The following is a 20,712-nucleotide window of genomic DNA, read 5'->3' as shown; positions in this document are numbered from 1 at the left end:
CTTATTGGCCTTTTGAATATCTTCCTTTTTAGACACAGCATTGTCTAGGCTGGAGTGCCGTGGCATGATCATAGCTCATTGCAGCCTTGGATTCGTGAGCTCAAGCAATCCTCCCACCTCAGCCTCCTGAGTAGCTGGGACTCCAGGCACATGCTGCCACTCCTGGCTAATTTATATGATTTTTTTTCTTTTTGGTAGAGATGGGGTCTTGCTATATTGCCCAGGCTGGTCTTGAACTTCTGGCCTCAAGCGATTCTCCCACCTTGATCTCCTAAAGCACTAGGATTACAAGTGTGAGCCACTGTGCCCAGCCCTGGCCTTTTGTATATTTTCTTTTGTGAAATTTATGTTCAAATTTTTAAAATCCCATTTTAAAAATTGATTTTTTTTTTCTCTTCTCATAGTTGACTTGTAAGCATTCTTCTTATAGTTTGGATGTAAGATTTTAGTATTGCATACATTTCCTCTGGCTTACTTTTCATTTCCTTTTTTAATTTTGTTTTTAATTTTTCATTTTCCAAGGCTGTCCTATGCCACGTTTTTCTCCCCTCCCCTCCCCTCCCCTCCCCTCCCCTCCCCTCCCCTCCCCTCCCCTCCCCTCCCCTCTCCTCCCCTCTCCTCTCCTCTCCTCTTTCCTTCCCTTTTTTGAGACATGGTCTCATTCTGTTGCCCAGGCTGGAGTGCAGTGGTGCAATCTCGGCTCATCACAGCTTCAACCTCCGAGGCTCAAGCAATCCTCCCACCTAGGCCTCTCAAGTAGCTGGGACCACAGGCGTGCGCCACCACACCCAGTTAATTTTTGTATTTTTAGTAGACATGGAGTCTCTTGATTTTGATGAGAGCAACATAGTGAGTACTGGGATTACAGGCGTGAGTCACCATGCCCGGCTGAATTGTACATTTAAAAATAACTAAAAGAGGCCGGGTGCGGTGGCTCATGCCTGTAATCCCAGCACTTTGGGAAGCCGAGGCGGGAGGATCACAAGGTCAGGAGTTCGAGACCAGCCTGGCCAACATGGTGAAACCTTGTCTCTACTAAAAATACAAAAAATTAGCCAGGCGTGGTGCTGGGTGGAGGGTGCCTGTAATCCCACCTACTCGGGAGGCTGGGGCAGGAGAATCGCTTGAACCCAGGAGGCAGAGTTTGCAGTGAGCCGGAATCGCACCATTGCACTCCAGCCTGGGCCACAGGGTGAGACTCTGTCTCTAAATAAATAAATAAATAAATAAATAAAAGAGGCTGGGTGCGGTGGCTCATGTCTGTAATCCTAGCATTTTGGGAGGCTGAGGTGGGTGGATCACCTGAGGTCAGAGGTTTGAGACCAACGGTGAAACCCTGTCTCTACTAAAAATAAAAAAATTAGCCACGTGGTGGCGTGTGCCTGTCATCCCAGCTACTTGGGAGGCCAAGGCAGGAGAATTACTTGAACCAGGGAGGCAGAGGCTGCACAGAGCCGAGATTGCACCACTGCACTCTAGCCTGGGTGACAGAGCAAGACTACGCCTCAAAGAAAAAGTTATTATTGACTATAGTCACCCTGTTGTGCTTTCAGATACTAGGTCTTATTCACTCTTTCTATTTTTTTGTTCCTTTTAACCATCCCCACTCCCTACCCATCCTCGCACTACCCTTCCCAGCCTGTGATAACTTTACGTCCTTCTACTCCCTATGCCCATAAGGTCAATTGTTTTGATATTTAGGTCCCACAAATAAGTGAGAATAATAATAAGTGGGATTACAGGCATGAGCCACCCTGCCCAGCCCTAGCTATTTTTTTAAAAACTTTTCTGTAGAGACGGGGATCTTACTATATCGCCCAAGCTGGTTTCGAACTCCCAAGCTCAGGCAATCCACCCGCCTTGGTCTCTCAAAGTGCAGGGATTACAGGTGTGAGCCACTGCACCCGACCACCTGTGTGCATTTCATCTAATGCACCTTATGAGTGTACATGTGCATCTTTTTGGGTTGAACGTCCTCCATAGCTACCATTTGTCCCCTCCAGATCCACTCTCAACCTTTTTCTACCTTGTTGTCTACACTGGAGGCCAGCATGTGAACACTACCATGTCATCTGGCTTCAGGGCCCTGTGGATTCTGGTTGGGTTTGGCCAATGAGAGCTGAGACCAAGCAGGCCTCCCCTTAAGGGGTTGTTGAGTCCCCCAAGTATGGAAATAAAGAAAAATTCTGAGTTCCTTCAAGGAAAATTCCAGGCATCTGGGAAGCCCTGAGCACTATCTTGATAAGCAAGATGATAATAGTAGCCTAAAACAATAGCCAAGGGGTCAGGCAGGGTGGCTCACGCCTGTAATCCCAGCACTTTGGGAGGCTGAGACGGGCAGATCAATTGAGGCCAGGATCGAGACCAACCCGGCCAGCATGGTGAAATCCTGTCTCTACTAAAAATACAAAAATAACCTGGGTGTGGTGGAATGTCCCTGTAGTTCCAGCTACTTGGGAGGCTGAGACACGAGAATCACTTGAACCCAGGAGGTAGAGGTTGCAGTGAGCTGAGATTGTGCCACTGCACTACAGTCTGGGTGGCAGAATGTGACCTTGTCTCAAAAATAAAAACAAACAAAAAAAAATTAAGGAATTTTCATTTTCAAGTTGATCAACCCAAGCTGACTGAGAGAGGGAGGCACCCTGGCTGTTTCAGTTTGGACGTTCTGGGGGGCTTGTTTGTAATTGTGTGTGTGTCCCGCAAGTGAGTGTCTTTTTAGTGAGTGTCTTTTGTGGGTACCAGACGGTGGGATTGGCCCCTCTCAATTTGGGAAATTTCATTTGCTTGTTGAAAAAGCCCATCTAGCCTGGGCGCGGTGGCTTACACCTGTAATCCCAACACTTTGGGAGGCCGAGGAGGGTGGATCATAAGGTCAGGAGTTCGAGACCAGCCTGGCCAGCATGGTGAAACCGTCTCTACTAAAAATACAAAAATTAGCCGGGCATGGTGATGGACACCTATAATCCCAGCTACTTGGGAGGCTAAGGCAGGAGAATTGCTTGAACCCAGGAGGCAGAGATTGCAGTGAGCCGAGATTGTGCCACTGCACTCCAGCCTGGGTGGCAGAGCGAGACTCTGTCTCAAAAAAAAAAAAAAAAAAAAAAAAAAAAAAGCCTAACTAATGGAGAGAGGAAAGCACCTGTTTGCATTTGGATGCTCTTGGGGCTTATTTCTTGCCAAAGTAATTGGATTGTGTTTTACTGATCATTTGTTTGTGCGCATATCAGTATAGTCATGGGAAATTAGAATTCGAGAAACTGATATTCTTCTTTTTCTTTTTTTTTTTTTTGGCCAGGCTGGTCTTGAACTCCTGACCTCAAGTGATCCACCTCGGCCTCCCAAAGTGCTGGGATTACAGGTGTGAGCCACCATGCCCAGCCTGGAGAAGCATTGTTTCAATGAAGGTAAATGACATGGAGGTCCAGGTTCCCTACAAATGTAACTTACTTTGCCCTCTGGACAGAGGCCTTACGTAGAATATGCCATCTCCATTGCATAACGGATTGCTGCTTTGCTCATTCAACATTATAATTTGATGGTTCTGGTAACGCACAGCTGCAGTCTGGTTGTCTCTTGATGCCCCATGGTCAAGTGCTTAGTCTCCACCAGGACCCTGTGGCATGCAAAGAGCTGCATTTTGAATCATAAATGTGCTAAAGAATGGGGCTTTTGTTCTATAATCCTCGGCATCTCCACTGTGGCAACAGCCTTTCTTTTATTTCTTTCCCTCTCTTTTCCTCCCCTCTCCTACCCTCCTCCTCCCTTCCTTCCTTCCATCCTCCCTCCCTCCCTTCCTCCCTTCCGTCCTTCCTTCCCTCCCTCCCTCCCTGCCTTCCTGCCTTCCTGTCTTCCCTCATTCCTCCCGTTCTTCCTTCCCTCCTTCCTCTTTTCTCTTTCTTTCTTTCCAGACAGGGCCTCACTCCAACCCCCAGGCTGGAGTGCAGTGGTAAAATCACGGCTCACTGCAGCCTCCACTTCCTGGGCTTAGGTGATCCTCCCCGCTCAGCCTCCCGAGTAGCTGGGACTGCAGGCATGTGCCACCACACCCAGCTAATTTTTTGTATTTTTTTGTAGAGAAAGGATTTCCCTATGTTGCCCAGGCAGGTCTTGAACTCCTGGGCTCAAGCTGTGCTCTCATCTCAGCCTCCCAAAGTGCTGGATTATAGGCGTGAGCCCCACGCCCAGAGCTGCAGCTTTTCTATTAGAGCATGCCAGAGACTCCACGTACCATTGTTATCTCTAGCACCGTGGCATGTTCTGTGGGTATATGTGGCATTGTGGGATATAACACATAATGTGTCTTTAGGCAGCAGGGCCATCTGGAGCACACCAGAACCTGCTGCAGAGCTCTCTCTCAATCAAAGGAACACCAAAAACTGCCATCCTAGGCTGGGTGTAGTGACTCATGCCTCTAATCCCAGCACTTTGGGAGGCCGAGGAGGGTGGATCTCCTGAGGTCAGGAGTTTGAGACCAACCTGGCCAACATGGTGAAACCCCTGTCTCTACTGAAAATGCAAACAATTAGCTGGGCATGGTGGTATGCACCTGTAATCCCAGCTACTCGGGAGGCTGAGGCAGAAGAATCTCTCGAACCTGGGAGGCAGAGGTTGCAGAGATCTTGCCACTACTCCAGCCTGGGCAACAGTGCAAGATTCTATCTCAAAAAGCAAAAACAAAAACAAAATCAAATGCCATCTGGAGCCAGGCATGGTGGCTTACACCTCTAATCCCTGCACTTTGGAAGGCCAAGGCTGATGGATTGCTTGAGGCCAGGAGTTCAAGGCCAGCCTGGCCAATATAGCGAGACCCTGTCTCTATTTTAAAAACTTACTGCTGGCCTAGAAGTCTAAAAGAAAAATCATTAAAAAAAAAACTTAAATAGATAAATAAATAAAACTGGCCTAGCGTGGTGGCTTATGCTTGTAGTCCCAGCACTTTGGGAGGCCGAGATGGGCAGGTCATTTGAGGTCAGGAGTTCGAGATCAGCTTGGCCAACATGGAGAAACCCCATCTCTACTAAAAATACACAAATTACCTGGGCGTGGTGGTGGGCACCTATAATCCCAGCTACTCTGGAGGCTGAGGCAAGAGAATTGCTTGAATCCGGGAGGTGGAGGTTGCAGTGAGCCAAGATTACACCATTGTACTCTAGCCTGGTGACAGTGAGGCTCTGTCTCAAAAAAAAAAAAATGTCTTGCGAGAACAGGGAAAGGAGACTGGCTTTGGGTTTTTATGGTGGTTGGTGGGTGCAACTGGGTGAGGGTTTGTGTGCGCTCAGGGTCTTGTGTGGTTTAAACCTCCCCTTGGCGGCAAAGGAGGGAGCACTGAGGCTTCTTATCAATTTCCCCAGGTGTCAGTCACAGGGGAAGAGGGAAAATGATACTTAAAAGCCTTCAGCACTATATAAGATTTGGCCAGGCGCGGTGGCTCACACCTGGAATCCCAGCACTTTGGGATGCTAAGGTGGGTGGATCACTTGAGGTCAGGAGTTCAAGACCAGCCTGGCCAACATGGTGAAACCCCGTCTCTACTAAAAATACAAAAATTAGCTGGTCATGGTGGTGCACACCTGTAGTCCCAGATACTCGGGAGGCTGAGGTAGGAGAATCACTTAACCCTGGAGGCGGAGGTTGCAGTGAGTTGAGATCGTACCATTGCACTCGAGCCTGGTGACAGAGGAAGACTCTGTTAAAAAAAAAAAAAAAAAGATTTAACAATAGAACAAAGCCAGGCATGGTGGTTTACACCTATAATCTCAGTGCTTTGAGAGGCTAAGATGGGAGGATTGTTTGAGACTAGGAGTTTGAGACCAGCCTGGACAACATAGCAAGACCCTGTCTCTACAAAAAAATAAAAATAGGCTGGGTACACTGACATGACTGTAATCCCAGTGGGAGGCCGAGGTGGGAGGACCACTTGAGACCAGGAGTTTGAGACCAGCCTGGGCAACAAAGTAAGACATCATTCTCTACCAAAAAAAAAAAAAATATATATATATATATATATTTTTTGGAGACAGAGTCTCTCTGTGTTGCCCAGGCTGGAGTGCAGCAGCATGATCTCGGCTCACTGCAATCTCTGCCTCCCAGTCTCAAGTGATTCTTATGCCTCAACCTCCCGAGTAGCTGGGATTACAGGCATGTGTCACCACACCCAGCTAATTTTTGTACTTTTAATAGAGATGGGGTTTTGCCATGTTGGCCAGGCTGGTCTTGAACTCCTGTTCTCAAGTGATCCACCTGCCTCAGCCTCCCAAAGTGCTGGGATTACAGGTGCGAGCCACCATGGCCGGCCAAAATTTTTTTTTATAATAAATAAAAATAGGCAGTGTGTGGTAGCTCATGGCTATAATCCCAGTACTTTGGGAGGCTGAGGCACAAGGATCACTTGAGGCCAGGAGTTTGAGACCAGCCTGGGCAACACAGTGAGACCCTCATTCTCTACAAAAAAAAAAAAAAAATTGCCAGGCATGATGGTGTGCACTTGTAGCCCAAGCTACTAGGGAGGCTGAGGTGGGAGGACGGTTTGCACCTAGGAGTTTGAGGCTACAGTTAGCTATGATCATACCAGGTGACAGAGCCAGACCCTGTCTCTGAAATAAAAATAAAATAAGACCAAAGTGTGTTGCCTATTCTCACACCCCTCAATACTTAACACAAAGCACTTTTTGTTTGTTTGTTTGTTTTTTAAGACGGAGTCTTGCTCTGTCGCCCAGGCTGGAGTGCAGTGGTGTGATCTCGGTTCACTGCAGCCAACCTTCTCCTCCCGGGCTCAAGCGATTCTCCTGCCTCAGCCTCCCAAGTAGCTGGGTTTACAGGTGCCCACCACCACTCCCGGCTAATTTTTGTATTTTCAGTAGAGACAGGGTTTTGCTATGTTGGCCAGGTTTGTCTTGGACTCCTGGCCTCAAGTAATCCGCCCGCCTCAGCCTCCCAACGTGCTGGGATTATAGGCGTGAGCCACCATGGCCATGGCTGACCTGTTTACCAGTTTACTATAAAGGGCATTACAAAAAATGCAGAGGAATGGCCAGATGCCAAGGCTGATGGGGCAAGTTTTATGGGAAGGGGTGGAGCTTCCATGCCCTCTCTGGGCATGCCATCCTCTCTGCACCTCCACATGTTCAGCATCGAAGCTCTCTGAGTGCTGTCCTTTTTTGTTTTGTTTTGTTTTTTTGAGACAGAGTCTTGCTCTGTTGCCCAGGCTGGAGTGCAGTGGCATGACCTCAGCTCACTGCACCTTCACCTCCTGAGTTCAAACAATTCTCCTGCCTAAGCCTCTCCACTAAATGGGTCCACAGGCACACCCCACGATGCCTGGCTAATTTTTTAATTTTTATTTTTAGTAGAGACGGGGTTTCATTATGTTGGCCAGGCTGGTCTCAAACTCCTGACCTCAGGGGATCTGCCCACCTCGGCCTCCCAAAGTGCTGGGATTACAGGCATGAGCCACCATGCCTGGCCCTTTTTGGGTTTTTTGGAGGCTTCATTTCATAGGCATGATGTACTGAATCATTGGCCATTGGTGATGAACTCAACCGCCAGTCCCTCTGCCTTCTCTGGAAGTCAGCAGGAGTAAACGTTCTAACCCTCTAATCATATGGTTGGTTCACCTGGCAACTAGCCCCCACATCCTGAGGCTACCCAGGAGCCCACCCAGGAGTCACCACATTAGAACAAAAGATGCTCCTATCACTCAGGACATTACGGAGATCTTAGGAACTCTGTGTCAGGTAACAGTCAAGTATCAAATATTAGAACTAAAGATTCTCCTAGTGCCCCCATCTACAAAGGTTTTAGAAGCTCTGCCTCAGGAACCAAGGGCAGGAACCAAATATATATTTCTTATTATGTAACAATATCACAAGCAGTTAAACATCAAAAAGGGAGTCAAGGCCAGGCAGGGTGGCTCATGCCTATAACCCCAGCACTTTGGGAGGCCGAGATGGGAGGATCGCTTGAGCCCAGGAGTTTGGGACCAGCCTGGGCAACATAGTGAGACCTTGTCTCTATAAAAAATTAAAAGATTAGCGTTGTGTCATGGTGTGCATCTGTAATCCCAGATACTTGGTAAGCTGAGGTGGGAGGATTGCTTGAGACCAGGAGTTCGAGGCTGCAGTAAGGCATGATTATGCCACTGTACTCTAGCCTGGACAACAGAGCAAGACCCCGTCTCAAAAAAATGGGTGGGAGGAGTTAGACTATTATACTTAGTATCAGTGTCAGTTCAGGTTCTGTATGCCATAACCTGACACAAATGTGGTATTCTGTTTTCTTTCTTTTTCGTTTCTTTTTTTTTTTTTTTTTCTGAGATGGAGTCTCTCTCTGTCCCCCAGGCTGGAGAGCAGTGGCATGACCTGCAACCTCTGCCTTCCAGGTTCAAGCATTCAAGCCATTCTTCTGCCTCAGCCTCCCAAGTAGCTGGGGGGACTACAGGCACATGCCACCGCACCCAGCTAATTTTTGTATTTTTAATAGAGATGGGTTTTCTCCATGTTTGCCAGGCTGGTCTCAAACTCCTGACCTCAAGTGATCCTCCTGCCTTGGCCTCTCAAGCAGATGGGATTACAGGCACCTGCCATCATGCCTGGCTAATTTTTGTATTTTTAGTAGAGATGGGGTTTCACCATGTTGACCAGGCTAGTCTTGAACTTCTGACCTCAAGTGATCCGCCTGCCTTGGCCTCCCAAGTGCTGGGATTACAGGAGTGAGCCACCATGCCTGCCCACAGGTGCTGTCGATGCTATTCCCTTCACTTGGAACTCACTTCCTCACCTGGATGCCTTTTTCTCACTTGCCCCCTCTTGTCCTCCTGCCTTCTCAGCTGAGAAGACTTCCCTGACTTCCTTCAGACCCTAATACCCCAGGCAACGTTGTTTCCCCATCCTGGGGCCACCCTCAGACCCCCGGCAAAGACACTCTCCTTGGCCAAACTCCAGCCAGGCTCTTCTGAGCCTTTCTTGGCTGGGCCTCAGCCTTGGCCCATAAAGACTTGAACAAACACAAACCTCGTTTCCAGCCGCTTAAGGTTGCATCTCTAGGATGGCCCCTGTCCCTCGTAAAGTGCCTGCCTGAGAACGCTCAAGGTTGCCAGAAGTTACAGTTTGTTCCAACAACACAGGACGAGAGGACCCCTGTGTCCCAGCCTCCGCGGGAGGGCAGGAACCTAACTTTGATAAGCACGTTAGCAAACCCAAACCCAGATGGTTTCACGTGGACCAATGCCCGCTTCATGCTTTTTCACTCCCCGATCCTCCTGAGCCCTATCCACCCTCTCCCTTTTCCATGTTTCTCCTTTTCAAAAAATGTATTTGTTTATTTATTTTTGAGACAGAGCCTTATTCTGTCGCCCAGGCTGGAGTGGCAGTGGCGTGATCTTGGCTCACTGCAACCTCCACCTCCTAGGTTCAAGCTATTCTCCTGCCTCAGCCTCCCAAAGTGCTGGGATTACAGGTGTGAGCCACTGTGCCTGGCCTTTAAATTAATTTTTTTAGAGACAGGGTCTTGCTCTGCTGCCCAGGATGGAGTGTGGTGGCACGACTGTAGCTCACTGCAGCCTCAAACTCCTGGGTTCAAGTGATCCTACTTCAGCTTTCCAAGTAGCTGGGACTACAGGTGTGCACCACCACATCTAGCTAATTTTTAATTTTTTGCAGAGATGGGGCGCCACTATGCTGCTGGTCTTGAACTCCTGGCCTCAAGTGAATTCTCCCACCTTGGCCTCCCCATGTGCTAGGATTATTGGTGTGAGCCACCACGCCCAGCAAACCTGCAAAACTTTCAGCTGCCATCAACCTGGCCCTGGTGGCTACTGGTGCTACCTTGAGACGGAGAGCAGGGATGGAGGGAGGGTTTTGGCCAGATGAGTTTGATGGAGCTGATCTACTCAGTGTGAGTTGCCCCTGAGGCAGGGGCCTCGGTTTTCACCTGGAAATGAAGGCATGGTCACCCACTCCCAGAGGTAGTGGAGAGAGAAGCTGAGGTGACCAGGCTGGGCCAAGCTGGAGCCCTCAGAAGTGGCAGGAGGTGAGTGTGGCTAAAGGGAGACAGGGTCATTAGGAACACAGTCAGGTAAGCACAATCAGGAGAGCAGAGGGGGAGACTTCTGTCTGGAGGGGCAGACCTGCCGCCTGCCCCAGGCTTGTCCCCCAGCTAGTGCCTGCCCCGAGCCCCATCCCTGCCTTCTCCCTCATCACACTCCAACCTCGCCTCCTCCTGAGCAGGAGTCAGGCTCTCAGTTGCCATAACAACTGGATCCCGGCAGTAAAAATAGTAACTAATTTTTTATTCAACTTCTTTTGCTCTTGGAGAAAAAGAAAATCCATTTCTAGGCTTGAGTTTCACTTCGGGGGTCCCCTCTGGGGCCCTAAAGATTCCACTGCCAAGGTCTGCTTGAAGGTCAACAGCAGGCTGGGGCCAGGAAGAGGGCGGCAGGCCATGGACGCTGGACAGGCCCAGCCCCAGCCTCCTGGGAGCTGTGGGTACCAGTGGCTGCCTGGACCTGGCTGGGGCAGAGGTGTCGCTGGTACCTGGGGACAGGTGTGTCCCGGTGCAGTGGACAGTGAGGTCTGGACCTGCGGGGTCAGAGCAAGGGCCATAGAGGTCAAGGTCAGGGCAGACGCCATGGTATGCAGGATTTGACTTTGCTTACTACTTCTGTTTGACTTCCATCTCCTGGAGGTCTGAGAAATCACCAGAGCAGGAGTTCTGTGTCGGGAAATCAGCCCAGAGCCCAGGTGGGCTCCAGGGCAGTCCTGCCCCCACAGGCCCTGTGACCTTGGGAAGGTCCCCAGACCATGAGCCTCAGTTTCCCTCATTGGCAGGAGGGGATAGGAGGCACCTGTCTGTCCTACCCCAGGTCTCACTTGTTTCGTGACTTGTGATGCACAGCATCCCAGCTGGGACACGAAAATGCAGATGCCAGACGCACAGCGGAAACAGGTCTTAAAGAATGTGACTCCTCCTCACTATGCACCAATGCCTAAAAAGTCATTTCTTCTGTTTCATTTCCCTCCTCCTCCTCCTCCTCCTCCTCTTCCTCCTCCTCCTCCTCTTCCTATTCCTCCTCCTCCTCCTCTTCCTCCTCTTCCTCCTCCTCCTCCTCTTCCTCCTCCTCCTCCTCTTCCTCCTCCTCCTCCTCTTCCTCCTCCTCCTCTTCCTCCTCCTCCTCTTCCTCCTCCTCCTCCTCTTCCTCCTCCTCCTCCTCTTCCTCCTCCTCCTCTTCCTTCTCCTCCTCCTCTTCCTCCTCTTCCTCTTCCTCCTCTTCCTCTTCCTCCTCCTCCTCTTCCTCTTTCTCCTCCTCCTCTTCCTCCTCTTTTGCTTCTTCTTCTTTCTTCTTCTGTTTTTCTTTTTGAGACAGAGTCTTGCTCTATCACCCAGGCTAGAGGACAGTGGCACAATCACTGCAGCCTTCACCTCCCTGGTTCAAGCGATTCTTATGCCTCAGCCTCCCAAACAGTTGGGATTACAGGTGTGTACCACCACCCCCAGCTCATTTGTTTTATTTTTAATAGAGGTGGGGTTTCACCATGTTGGCCAGGCTGGTCTGAATCTCCTGACCTCAGGTGATCCACTTGCTTTGGCCTCCCAAAGTGTTGGGATTACAGGCGTGAGCCACTGCGCCTGGCCCTTGTCTTTTTTTTTTTTTTTTTTTTTTTGAGACAGAGTCTCACTCTGTCACCTAGGCTGGAATGCAGTGGTGCCATCATAGCTCATTGCAGCCTCCAACTACTGGGCTCAAGCGATCTTCCTGCTTCAGCCTCCTGAGGAGCTGGGACTATAGGCACATGTCACCATGCCTGGCCAATTTTAAAATTTTTTGTATAGATGGGGTTTCACCATGTTGCCAAGGTTGGTGTTGAATTCTTGGCCTCAAGCAATCCTTCTGCTTTGGCCTCCCAAAATGCTGAGATTACAGGCATGAGCAGTGGCTTGCCCTGACTGGCTTAAAAAAATAGATAGATAGATACATCGATAGATAGATATGTGAGGCTGGGACGGAGGCTGAGATCCTGGAGGCAGAGGTTGGAAAACCTGGAGTTCTCATGTCCCAGGGTGGAAGAGTGTCTCGGCTCCAGGAGAGAAAGAGACCATTTACCACTTTCTTTCTTTCTTTTTAGATGGAGTGTCACTCTGTCACCCAGGCTAGAGTGCAGTGGTGTGATCTTGGCTCACTGCAACCTCCGCCTCCCGGGTTCAAGTGATTCACCTGCCCCAGCCTCCTGAGTAGCTGGGACTTATAGTCCCACAATGGTCTCAATCTCCTGACCTCGTGATCCGCCTGCCTCGGCCTCCCAAAGTGCTGGGATTACAGGCGTGAGCCACCACGCCTGGCTGCATCTGCCACTTCTAATCCATCATCAGGGTGGTCTGGTGGGCTTTGCCTCCTAAGCATTCCTGACCCCTCTTCTGGTCCCCAGCTCAGCCATCCCCCATCCCACCCCTAGCCCTCAGCCCTGCCGTGGCCTCTGAAGGCATCTACTTATAACCCTCTGGTCCTCCCCAGCGGGAATACCAAAATAAATTAGATGGAGTCAGCAACACCTGTAATCTCCACACTTTGGGAGGCTGAGGCTGGCGGATCACCTGAGGTCAAGGGGTTAGAGACCAGCCTGGCCAATATGGTGAAACGCCATCCCTACTAAAAATACAAAAATTAGTTGGGCATGGTGGTGCATGCCTGTAGTCCCAGCTACTTGGGAGGCTGATGCACGAGAATCGCTTGAACCTGAGAGGCAGAGGTTGTAGTGAGCTGAGATGGCGCCACTGCACTCCAGCCTGGGTGACAGAGTAAGACCCCATCTCAAAAAAAAGAAAACAAGATGAAGTCCTTTGTCTTTTTCCCACTTCTGGTCCTAGCTCCCTGGGGGCAGGGGGAGTGGGTGGGGTTATCTTCTGAATGTTCAGCAAGATCTCAAATAAAGCATTGCTATATTAATAAAAAGGAACAGGGGCTGGGGCTTGGGAAGGAGGGTGAAGTGTGCGTGCAAAGGAAGGGCCTTCAATCTGTGGACCAATCCTTGGGTTCCCCAGGTGTGGCTGGCATGTCTTTGGCATGGAAGGCTTCTTCCCTCCATCAGCCCCCAAGGGTTCCAAGCCTCCCATAGGGTGACTGGTTTTCCAAAACCTAGAACCTGGCCCAGGTCTCCTAAGGGAGAAAGTTGCAAATGACCCTGTCGGGGGGATCACCAGGGTCCTCAGAATCATGAAGTCTTGGGGGAAGAGGGTTTTCCTGGAGCCCCTGACCCCTTCCTGGGCAGGTCCCATAGGGTCCCTCGTGCCTCGCAGGGACATGGCAATAGGGAGCGGGGTGGTGGGGGGAGCAAGCAAGCCACAGGTAGGCGGTAGGTGGGGGCCCAGCTACACTGGGGACAATGGGCGCAGTGTCCCCTGTCCCTCCAGCCCAGCCGGGGCCAGCAGCCCTTCTAGCCCTGGAGGCCTTTTTCTTCTCACTGGAAAAAGTACTGGTGGAGGACAGCCGGGGGGAAAAAGGGGCTGGATTGGGAAGTCCCCTATCCACTTCCCACTCCCTCCACCCCCTACTGACCCCACTTTCCAGTCCCCCTACCCTCAGGTCCCCCACTCCCCACCAACCCTCTCACTTCCCACTCCCTCCACCCCCAGGCCACCCCGCTCCACCCAACACCCCCACTTCCCACTCCCCTAACCTCCAAGTCTCCCTCTACCCACCAACCCCCGACTCCCCCCCAACCCCCCACTTCCCACTCCCCCACCCGCACTCCCCACCAACCCCCCTACTTCCCACTCGTCCCACATCCATTCCCACTCTCCTTACCCCCGACTTCCCACTTCCCCCAACCCCTCCAGCACCCTCAGTTCCCACTCCCGTCCCCTTCCCCCTCCCCCACTCCCTCAGCCCCCCAACTTTGCATTCCACCCCCCACACCCCCTTCCCAATCCTTCCCGCTCCCCCTACTACCACTTCCGGCTCCCTACCCCACAACCCCCTCTTCCCCGCTTCCAGCAAGGGCACGGGGGAAAGGGGCCGGGGCCAGGGCCGCCCAAGGCCTGGGCGATGGGCGGCTCGCACGCACGGCCAGGACCCCCCGCCCCGCCCCACCTCCTTACGCCCACTTCCTCACCCCCACCTCTCCCATCCCCCATCTCCCCACGACCCTCCTCCACCCCAGCGGAGGCGGCGGGGTCGCGGGAGGGAGGGGGCCGGGCCCAGGCGATTGGCGGCGCGTGCCCCGGAGCCCCCCCCTCCGCGCCCCCGTCATCCCGCCCGCCCGCCCGCCCGCAGGCCCGCCCCGCCCCCGCCACCATCTGCTCTGGCTTTGGCGTCGGCGGCTCCCGGCGCCTCCAGCTCCGGCTCGGGCTTGGGCTCCGGCTCCGGGCGCGGACCAGGTCCCCTTGGCCCCCGCCGCGCGCCCTCCAACCTGCTGCTGCGGCCGCCGCGCCCCCCAGGCTCTGCCAGCTGCCAGCTCTCTGAGCCCGAGGCCGGATTCCCATGGAAGCGCCGCGATGTTCGCCCCCAGGCTGCTGGATTTCCAGAAGACGAAGTACGCTAGGTGAGCGGCGGCTGCGGGGGTCCGCGGGGAGGTAGGGAGGGGCGCGCGGCGGCGGGGACCGCGGGAGCCACCTTGGTACTCGGGCCGCGCCGCCCGGAGCACTCGAGGGGATCAGCGGACCCCTGACCCCCGCCCGAGAAAACCAGGACCCAGGCAGCCTCGTCTTGGCGCTGGGATGGAGTAACCGGGATGCCCGCGCCTCCTCGCTGGGTGCTGTTGGACAAGTCGCTTCACTTATTTGAACCTCATTTCCACGTTTGCAAAACGGGGATTATGCGAGTCCCCGTGTCCTGGGTCCCCGTGAGGATTAAGCGAGCTGGCACTTGCAAAGCACTTTGCACAGCGCCTGGAGCCCAGCCAAGTTACGCTCGGGCAGTTACGCTGGGTCTCTCTTGGGCACTCTTGTTCATGGCAAAAGGCATTGGTACCACCTCTGTCCACCCTTCCAGCAAGTCGGAGGAAAGAGTAAGTGCTCTTTTCAGATGAAGAAACTGAGGCTCAGGAGGGGAGGGGGCACCTGTACATCCAAGTCTTTTCATAGTGTGAACTCCGTGGTCCCCTCAGAACCTCGGTCTCTTCTGTAAAATGGTGATAGCAGCAACTGTGAGAGCTGAATAGAAGTTAGGCTCCTGTTGCTCGAAATTCCAGTGAAGAAGGTGGGTGTGGGGAAGGGGTTTCTCCTTATTACATATCTTTAAGATTTTTTGGGGCAGTGTGCTTGCCTGGAAGCTGGCATGAAAAACCCCTCCTAAAGTTGCTCCTCGGTCCCCAGTGGTCTTTGGGGAGCACAGACTGTTCTGGTGGGAGCAGCCCCCGGGGCCTCTTTGGAGGGGGCACCAGGCTGTCCTCCAGGTCACCTTTCCCCCTCCGCCACCGAGGGTCTCCTGCCTTCGTGAACAGAGGGGCCTGGTGTGTGCTGAGGCTCCAGTGGATGGTGAGTGGGAGATGGGTTGGCAGTATTTTTCCTACTCACATCAGTGTGGCTTATTACTTGCAACTGGTTGTTGAGAATCCCCTGGTGCCCCTGAAGTCTCTATGAGTTCTGGTCGGATTGAGTACAGCTTAACAACAGAAGCTCAGGGCTAGAATGGTGTCCAGGGTAGGGAAGGCTAGGGGACAGGATGGAGCCCTTCCTTCCCCCTCAGTCTCACCCTCTCTTTCCCCCAGGGGACATGATGAGTCTATCTTTCCTAAACTTGGGGAATCCCACCCGGGGAGGTGATGCACTTGGGAAGGACTTGAGGATGAGTTCCTGCGGATTTGCTGTTGGCCAGATTGTGGGACTGGACTGGACTTACCTTTTTTTTTTTGAGATGGAGTCTCCCTCTTGTTGCCAAGGCTGGAGTGCAATGGCATGATCTCGACCCACTGAAACCTCTGCCTCCTGGTTTCAAGCGATTCTCCTGCCTTAGCCTCCCGAGCAGCTGGGACTACAGGCACCTGCCACCATGCCTGGCTAATTGTTTGTATTTTTAGTAAAGATGGGGTTTCACGGTGTTAGCCAGGATGGTCTCAATCTCCTGACCTTGTGATCCGCCCGCCTCGGCCTCCCAAAATTCTGGGATTACAGGCGTGACCCACTGCCTCCCGCCTTTGTTTTTCTTTCTTTGAGACAGGGTCTCTCTCTCTCACCCAGACTAAGGCTGGAGTGCAGTGGCACAGTCATGGTTCACTACGGCCTCAAATTCCTGGGCTTGAGCGATCCTCCTGCCTCAGCCTCCAGAGTAGCTAGGACTCCAGGTGTGGACCACCACCATACCCAGATAATTTTTGTATATACATATTTTTTTTGAGACGGAGTCTCACTCTGTTGCCCACTCTGGAGTGCAGTGGCATGATCTCAGCTCACTGCAACCTCCGCTTCCCAGGTTCAAGTGATTCACCTGCCTCAGTCTTCTGAGTAGCTGGGACTACAGGCGCCCGCCACCACGCCTGGCTAATTTTTGTGTTTTTAGTAGAGGCGGGGTCTTGCCATGTTGCCCAAACTGGTCTTGAATTCCTAGGCTGAAGAGATCCTCTCACCTCGGCCTCCCACAGTGGGTACTTGGACTTGTAAAGGCTGACTCCAGGGAATTTTGTGAGACGTAAGTTGGTGAACTGTTCACGGGAAAGGGAGAAACCCTGGGTTGAAGGCTGCTGACATGGACACGAAGGGAAGGAACTCTGAAGTCTCAGCAACCAGCCCGGTCCTGTCCCACACCTGCTGTGTGACCTTGGTAGATGTCTCAACCTCTCTTGACCCCAGTGGGTTGATTTGTAAAGTCAGGAGAGCTGGTCTAAATGGTCTCTAGATTTGGACACTTATGCTGGCTGCTCTGGAATTAGAATAGGGATCTGGAGCTGGTCAGTCTTTCACGCTTGGGCCAATGCAGCTTCTATGGGTGATGGGACCAGGAAGAAAATGGATTGCGTGGATTAGTTCTATTTCTGTTCCCTTCCTCATTGTGCAGTCCTTACAACTGTACGGTCTGCAAATTAGGTCCGTAATAAAGGCTTATTGATTAAATGATTTTTTTTTTTTTTTTAAAGATAGGATCTTACTCTTTTGCCCGGGCTAGAATATAGTGGTGTGATCATAGCTCACTGCAGCCTCAAACTCCTAGGCAAACATGATTCTCCTGTCTCAGCCTCCTGAGTAACTGGGACTATGGGTGTGTACCACCATGCCTGGCTAATTAAAAAAAAAAAAGTATTTGTACAGATGGGGTCTCACTATGTTGCCCAGGCTGGTCTTGAACTCCTAGGCTCAAGTGATCCTCCTGCCTTAGCCTCTGGAAGTGTTGGGATTATAGGCATGAACCCCTGCACCCAGCTGATTGAATGAATTTAATGACATAATCCAGGGCTGTCCATGAGAAATATACAAGCCACAGATGTGGCTTTATTTTATTTATTTAGTTTTGAGATGGAGTCTCACTCTGTCACCCAGGCTGGAGTGCAATGGCACAATCTCAGCTCACTGCAACCTCCACCTCCCAGGTTTAAGCGATTCTCCTGCCTCAGCCTCCCAAGTAGCTGGAATTACAGGCACCCACCACCACGCCCAGCTAATTTTTGTATTTTTAGTAGAGGTAGGGTTTCACCATATTGACCAGGCTGGTCTCGAACTCCTCACCTCAAATGACCCACCCACCTCGGCCTCCCAAAGTGCTGGGATTACAGGTGTGAGCCACTATGCCTGGCCAGCTTTAAATTTTCTAGTAGACACTCAGTTTAATGTGTGCTTGATATTCTATCTTGTTATAAGAAGGTAAAAATAAACAGGTGAAATTATTATAATTTTTAGAATATATTTTAGTTTACTCTTTATATGCAAAGCATTATTATATCAACATGCAATGAATATGAACACATTATTTATGAGATATTTTACATTTTTTCACCACAAGTCTTCAGCATCTAATGTGCATTTTATACTTACAGCCAGTCTGAATTTGGACTAGTCAATTCCAAGTACTCAGTAACCACATGTGGATTGTGTCTACCATATTGGTATCTTCTGTGGTGAGAGATGAGTATTCCAAATTAAATGCTGTGTGACATTGTAAAAAATGCTCTCTTCTTGGAGTCTCTGTTTCTCAGTGGATGGTAGGGCCAGCTAACCCCTAGGTTCTAACCTAGAGTCTTTGATGTAAGTAACCACCTGGTCACCTGGAATGGTTTTTGTACACCAAGAAACATTCGTATCATAAAGCTGTAAGAATTAAGACAGTATCGTGTTGGTGCATGGTTGGGCCAATTGACCAGTGGATAAGAATAAAGAGGCCTGAAATAGATTTATGCATGTAAAGGCATTTTAAGCTGTATGTGGTAGCACATGCCTGTAATCCCAGCTACACCTGAGGCCAAGGCTGGAGGATCACTTGAGGCCAGGAGATTGAGAACACTCTGGGCAACATAGCAAGACCCCATCTCAACTTTTAAAAAGGTATTTTATTTTTACCAAAGATGGTGTTGCTGATAAACCTAGGCAAGGATGGTCTATTGGATAAATGGTACTGAGACAATTCACTATTCAGATGACAACAGTGGAACAGGAACCCTACCTCACACCATACAGAAAAGGCACTTTCAGAGGGATGAAAGATGTAAACGTGAAATAAATAAAAAAGTTGAAAACTTTGAGAATCTGTAAAAGAATAACTTTTGAACTTTGGGGTAAGTAAAGGTTTCTGAAGGCACATAAAGTACAAATCATAAAAACAAATTGATGAACTTGGCTACATTAAAAATTAAGTTTCAGCCTGGGCAAGGTGGTTTATGCCTATAATCCCAACATTTTGGGAGGCCGAGGTGGGAGGAGCGCTTGAGTCCAGGAGTTCAAGACCAGTTTGGGCAACATGGTGAAACCCCATCTCTACAAAAAAATACAATTAGCTGGGCATGGTGGAGTGCGCCTGTAGTCCCAGTTACTCAGGAGGCTAAGGTGGGAGGCTTGCTTGAGCCTGGGGATCGAGGCTGCAAATGAGCTGAGACTGAGCCCCTACACTCCAGCCTGGGTGACAGAGGGAGACCCCGTCTCAAAAAAAGAAAAAAAAATTAAGTTTCTGTTAATCAAAAATGCCATGAAGAAAGTAGAAGACAAGCCACAGTGTGAAGGACATATTTGCAACACATTTAACCAACAAGTAATTAATATCCAAAATATAGAGAGAATAAGAAATAGCAAAAGACAACCCAATAGAAAGTGTAAAAGACATGGACAGGGATTTCTTGGAAGAGAACACAGGTGAGCATGTGAAGAACTGCTCCCTCTCAGTGGTAACCAAGACAATGTCAAATGAGATACCACTTTCATATCCAGTGCATAAGAAGCCTAACTGTCTGGGTGCAGTGACTCATGCCTGTAACCCCAGTGCTTTGGGAGGCTGAGATGGGAGGATCTCTGGAGTCCAGGAGTTTGAGACCAGCCTCGGCAACAAAGTGAGATCCCTGCCTCTACAAAAAGAAAAAAATTAGCTGGGCATGGTTATGTGCCTGCGGTCCCAGCTACTCAGGAGGCTGAGGTAGGAGGATCCCTTGAGCCCAGGAGTTCAAGGCTGCAGTGAGCTATGACCGCGCCACTGCACTCAAGCCTGGGTGATAGAACAACTCCATCTCTAAAAAATACAATAAAATAAAAGGCAAAATGTAAATGTAAGATGAATAACTATGAAAATTTAAAGTCCAAAGTAGTTCAGTAAAACCGAAATATTTTATGAAAATGAGATTGAGGCCAGGTGCGGCGCCCCATGCCTGTAATTCCAGCACTTTGAGAGGCCAAGGCAGGTGGATCACCTAAGGTCAGGAGTTTGAGACAAGCTTGACCAACATGGCAAAACCCTGTCTCTACTAAAAATACAAAAATTAGCCAGGTGTGGTGGCAGGCGCCTGTAGTCCCAGTTACTCGAGAGGCTGAGGCAGGAGAATTGCTTGAACTCGGGAGGCAGAGGTTGCAGTGAGCCAAGATCTTGCCACTGCACTGCTCCAGTCTGAGTGACAGAGTGAGACTCCGTCTTAAAAAAAAGAGAGAGAGAGAGAGACTGAATCGCACGAAAATGAAACCACTCAGGCCGAGGGTTCAATGTCCATCTAGTTGCCAGCGTAAAGAATTGGAATCTGGTTTTATACAAGTCAAGTGTTGCCCAACACCTGCAGGAGTTCAGGAGTTGTAGGAATGTGTTGATATTGATGGTGTTTCCAGCTGCCGTGTGCACCTGTTGGAAGTAGCTAAGGTGGTGCTGACCAAGACAATTCCCCGCCCTCCTGGAGCCACATTCTTCTGTGGGAAGCATACAACAGATAATAACTATGTGATAACACTTCAGATAAGAATATGGCCAGCTGAGGTGGGGAGCTGTAGGGATTGAGGAAACAGGGATTAAGATGCCTTCTTTGGCTGGGTATGGTGTCTCATGACTGTAATCCCGGTGCATTACTTGAGGCCAGGAGTTCAAGACCACCCTGATCATTATATCAAGACCATGTCTCTAAAAAACCAACCAACCAAGCAAAAAAACAAACAAAAAAAGTCCAGGTGTGGTGGCTCAGGGCTGTAATACCAACACTTTGGGAGGCTGAAGTGGGCAGATCACTTGAGGCCAGGAGTTCAAGACCAGCCTGGCCAGCATGGTGAAACCCTTCTCTACTAAAAATACAAAAATTAGCCAGGTGTGGTGGTGGGTGTCTGTAATCCCAG

The 20,712-nt window shown here is 50.6% G+C and overlaps 1 protein-coding gene across 15 annotated transcripts in view; it reads left to right on the top strand.

Annotated features, from left to right (window-relative positions):
* The first annotated feature begins 14,291 nt into the window (after positions 1–14,291).
* MMD2 (monocyte to macrophage differentiation associated 2) overlaps positions 14,292–20,712 on the top strand; it is a 66,289-nt gene continuing 59,868 nt past the window's right edge. For 13 of the 15 annotated variants that reach the window (XM_074034334.1, XM_065541605.2, XM_074034336.1 and 10 more), the window contains exon 1: positions 14,292–14,534. In XM_074034334.1, coding sequence (XP_073890435.1) covers positions 14,488–14,534 — 47 coding nt within the window. In that variant the 5' untranslated portion in view covers positions 14,292–14,487. Of the gene's footprint in view, positions 14,535–14,938; positions 15,000–20,712 lie in introns of those variants that run through there. The other 2 variants (XM_074034332.1, XM_074034342.1) reach the window with 1 other exon arrangement.

The sequence above is a fragment of the Macaca fascicularis genome, chromosome 3, assembly GCF_037993035.2.
Source record: "Macaca fascicularis isolate 582-1 chromosome 3, T2T-MFA8v1.1".
Lineage (NCBI taxonomy): Eukaryota > Metazoa > Chordata > Mammalia > Primates > Cercopithecidae > Macaca > Macaca fascicularis.
Note: the sequence above shows the minus strand (reverse complement) of the source record. Positions and strands in the feature narration are given on the sequence as shown.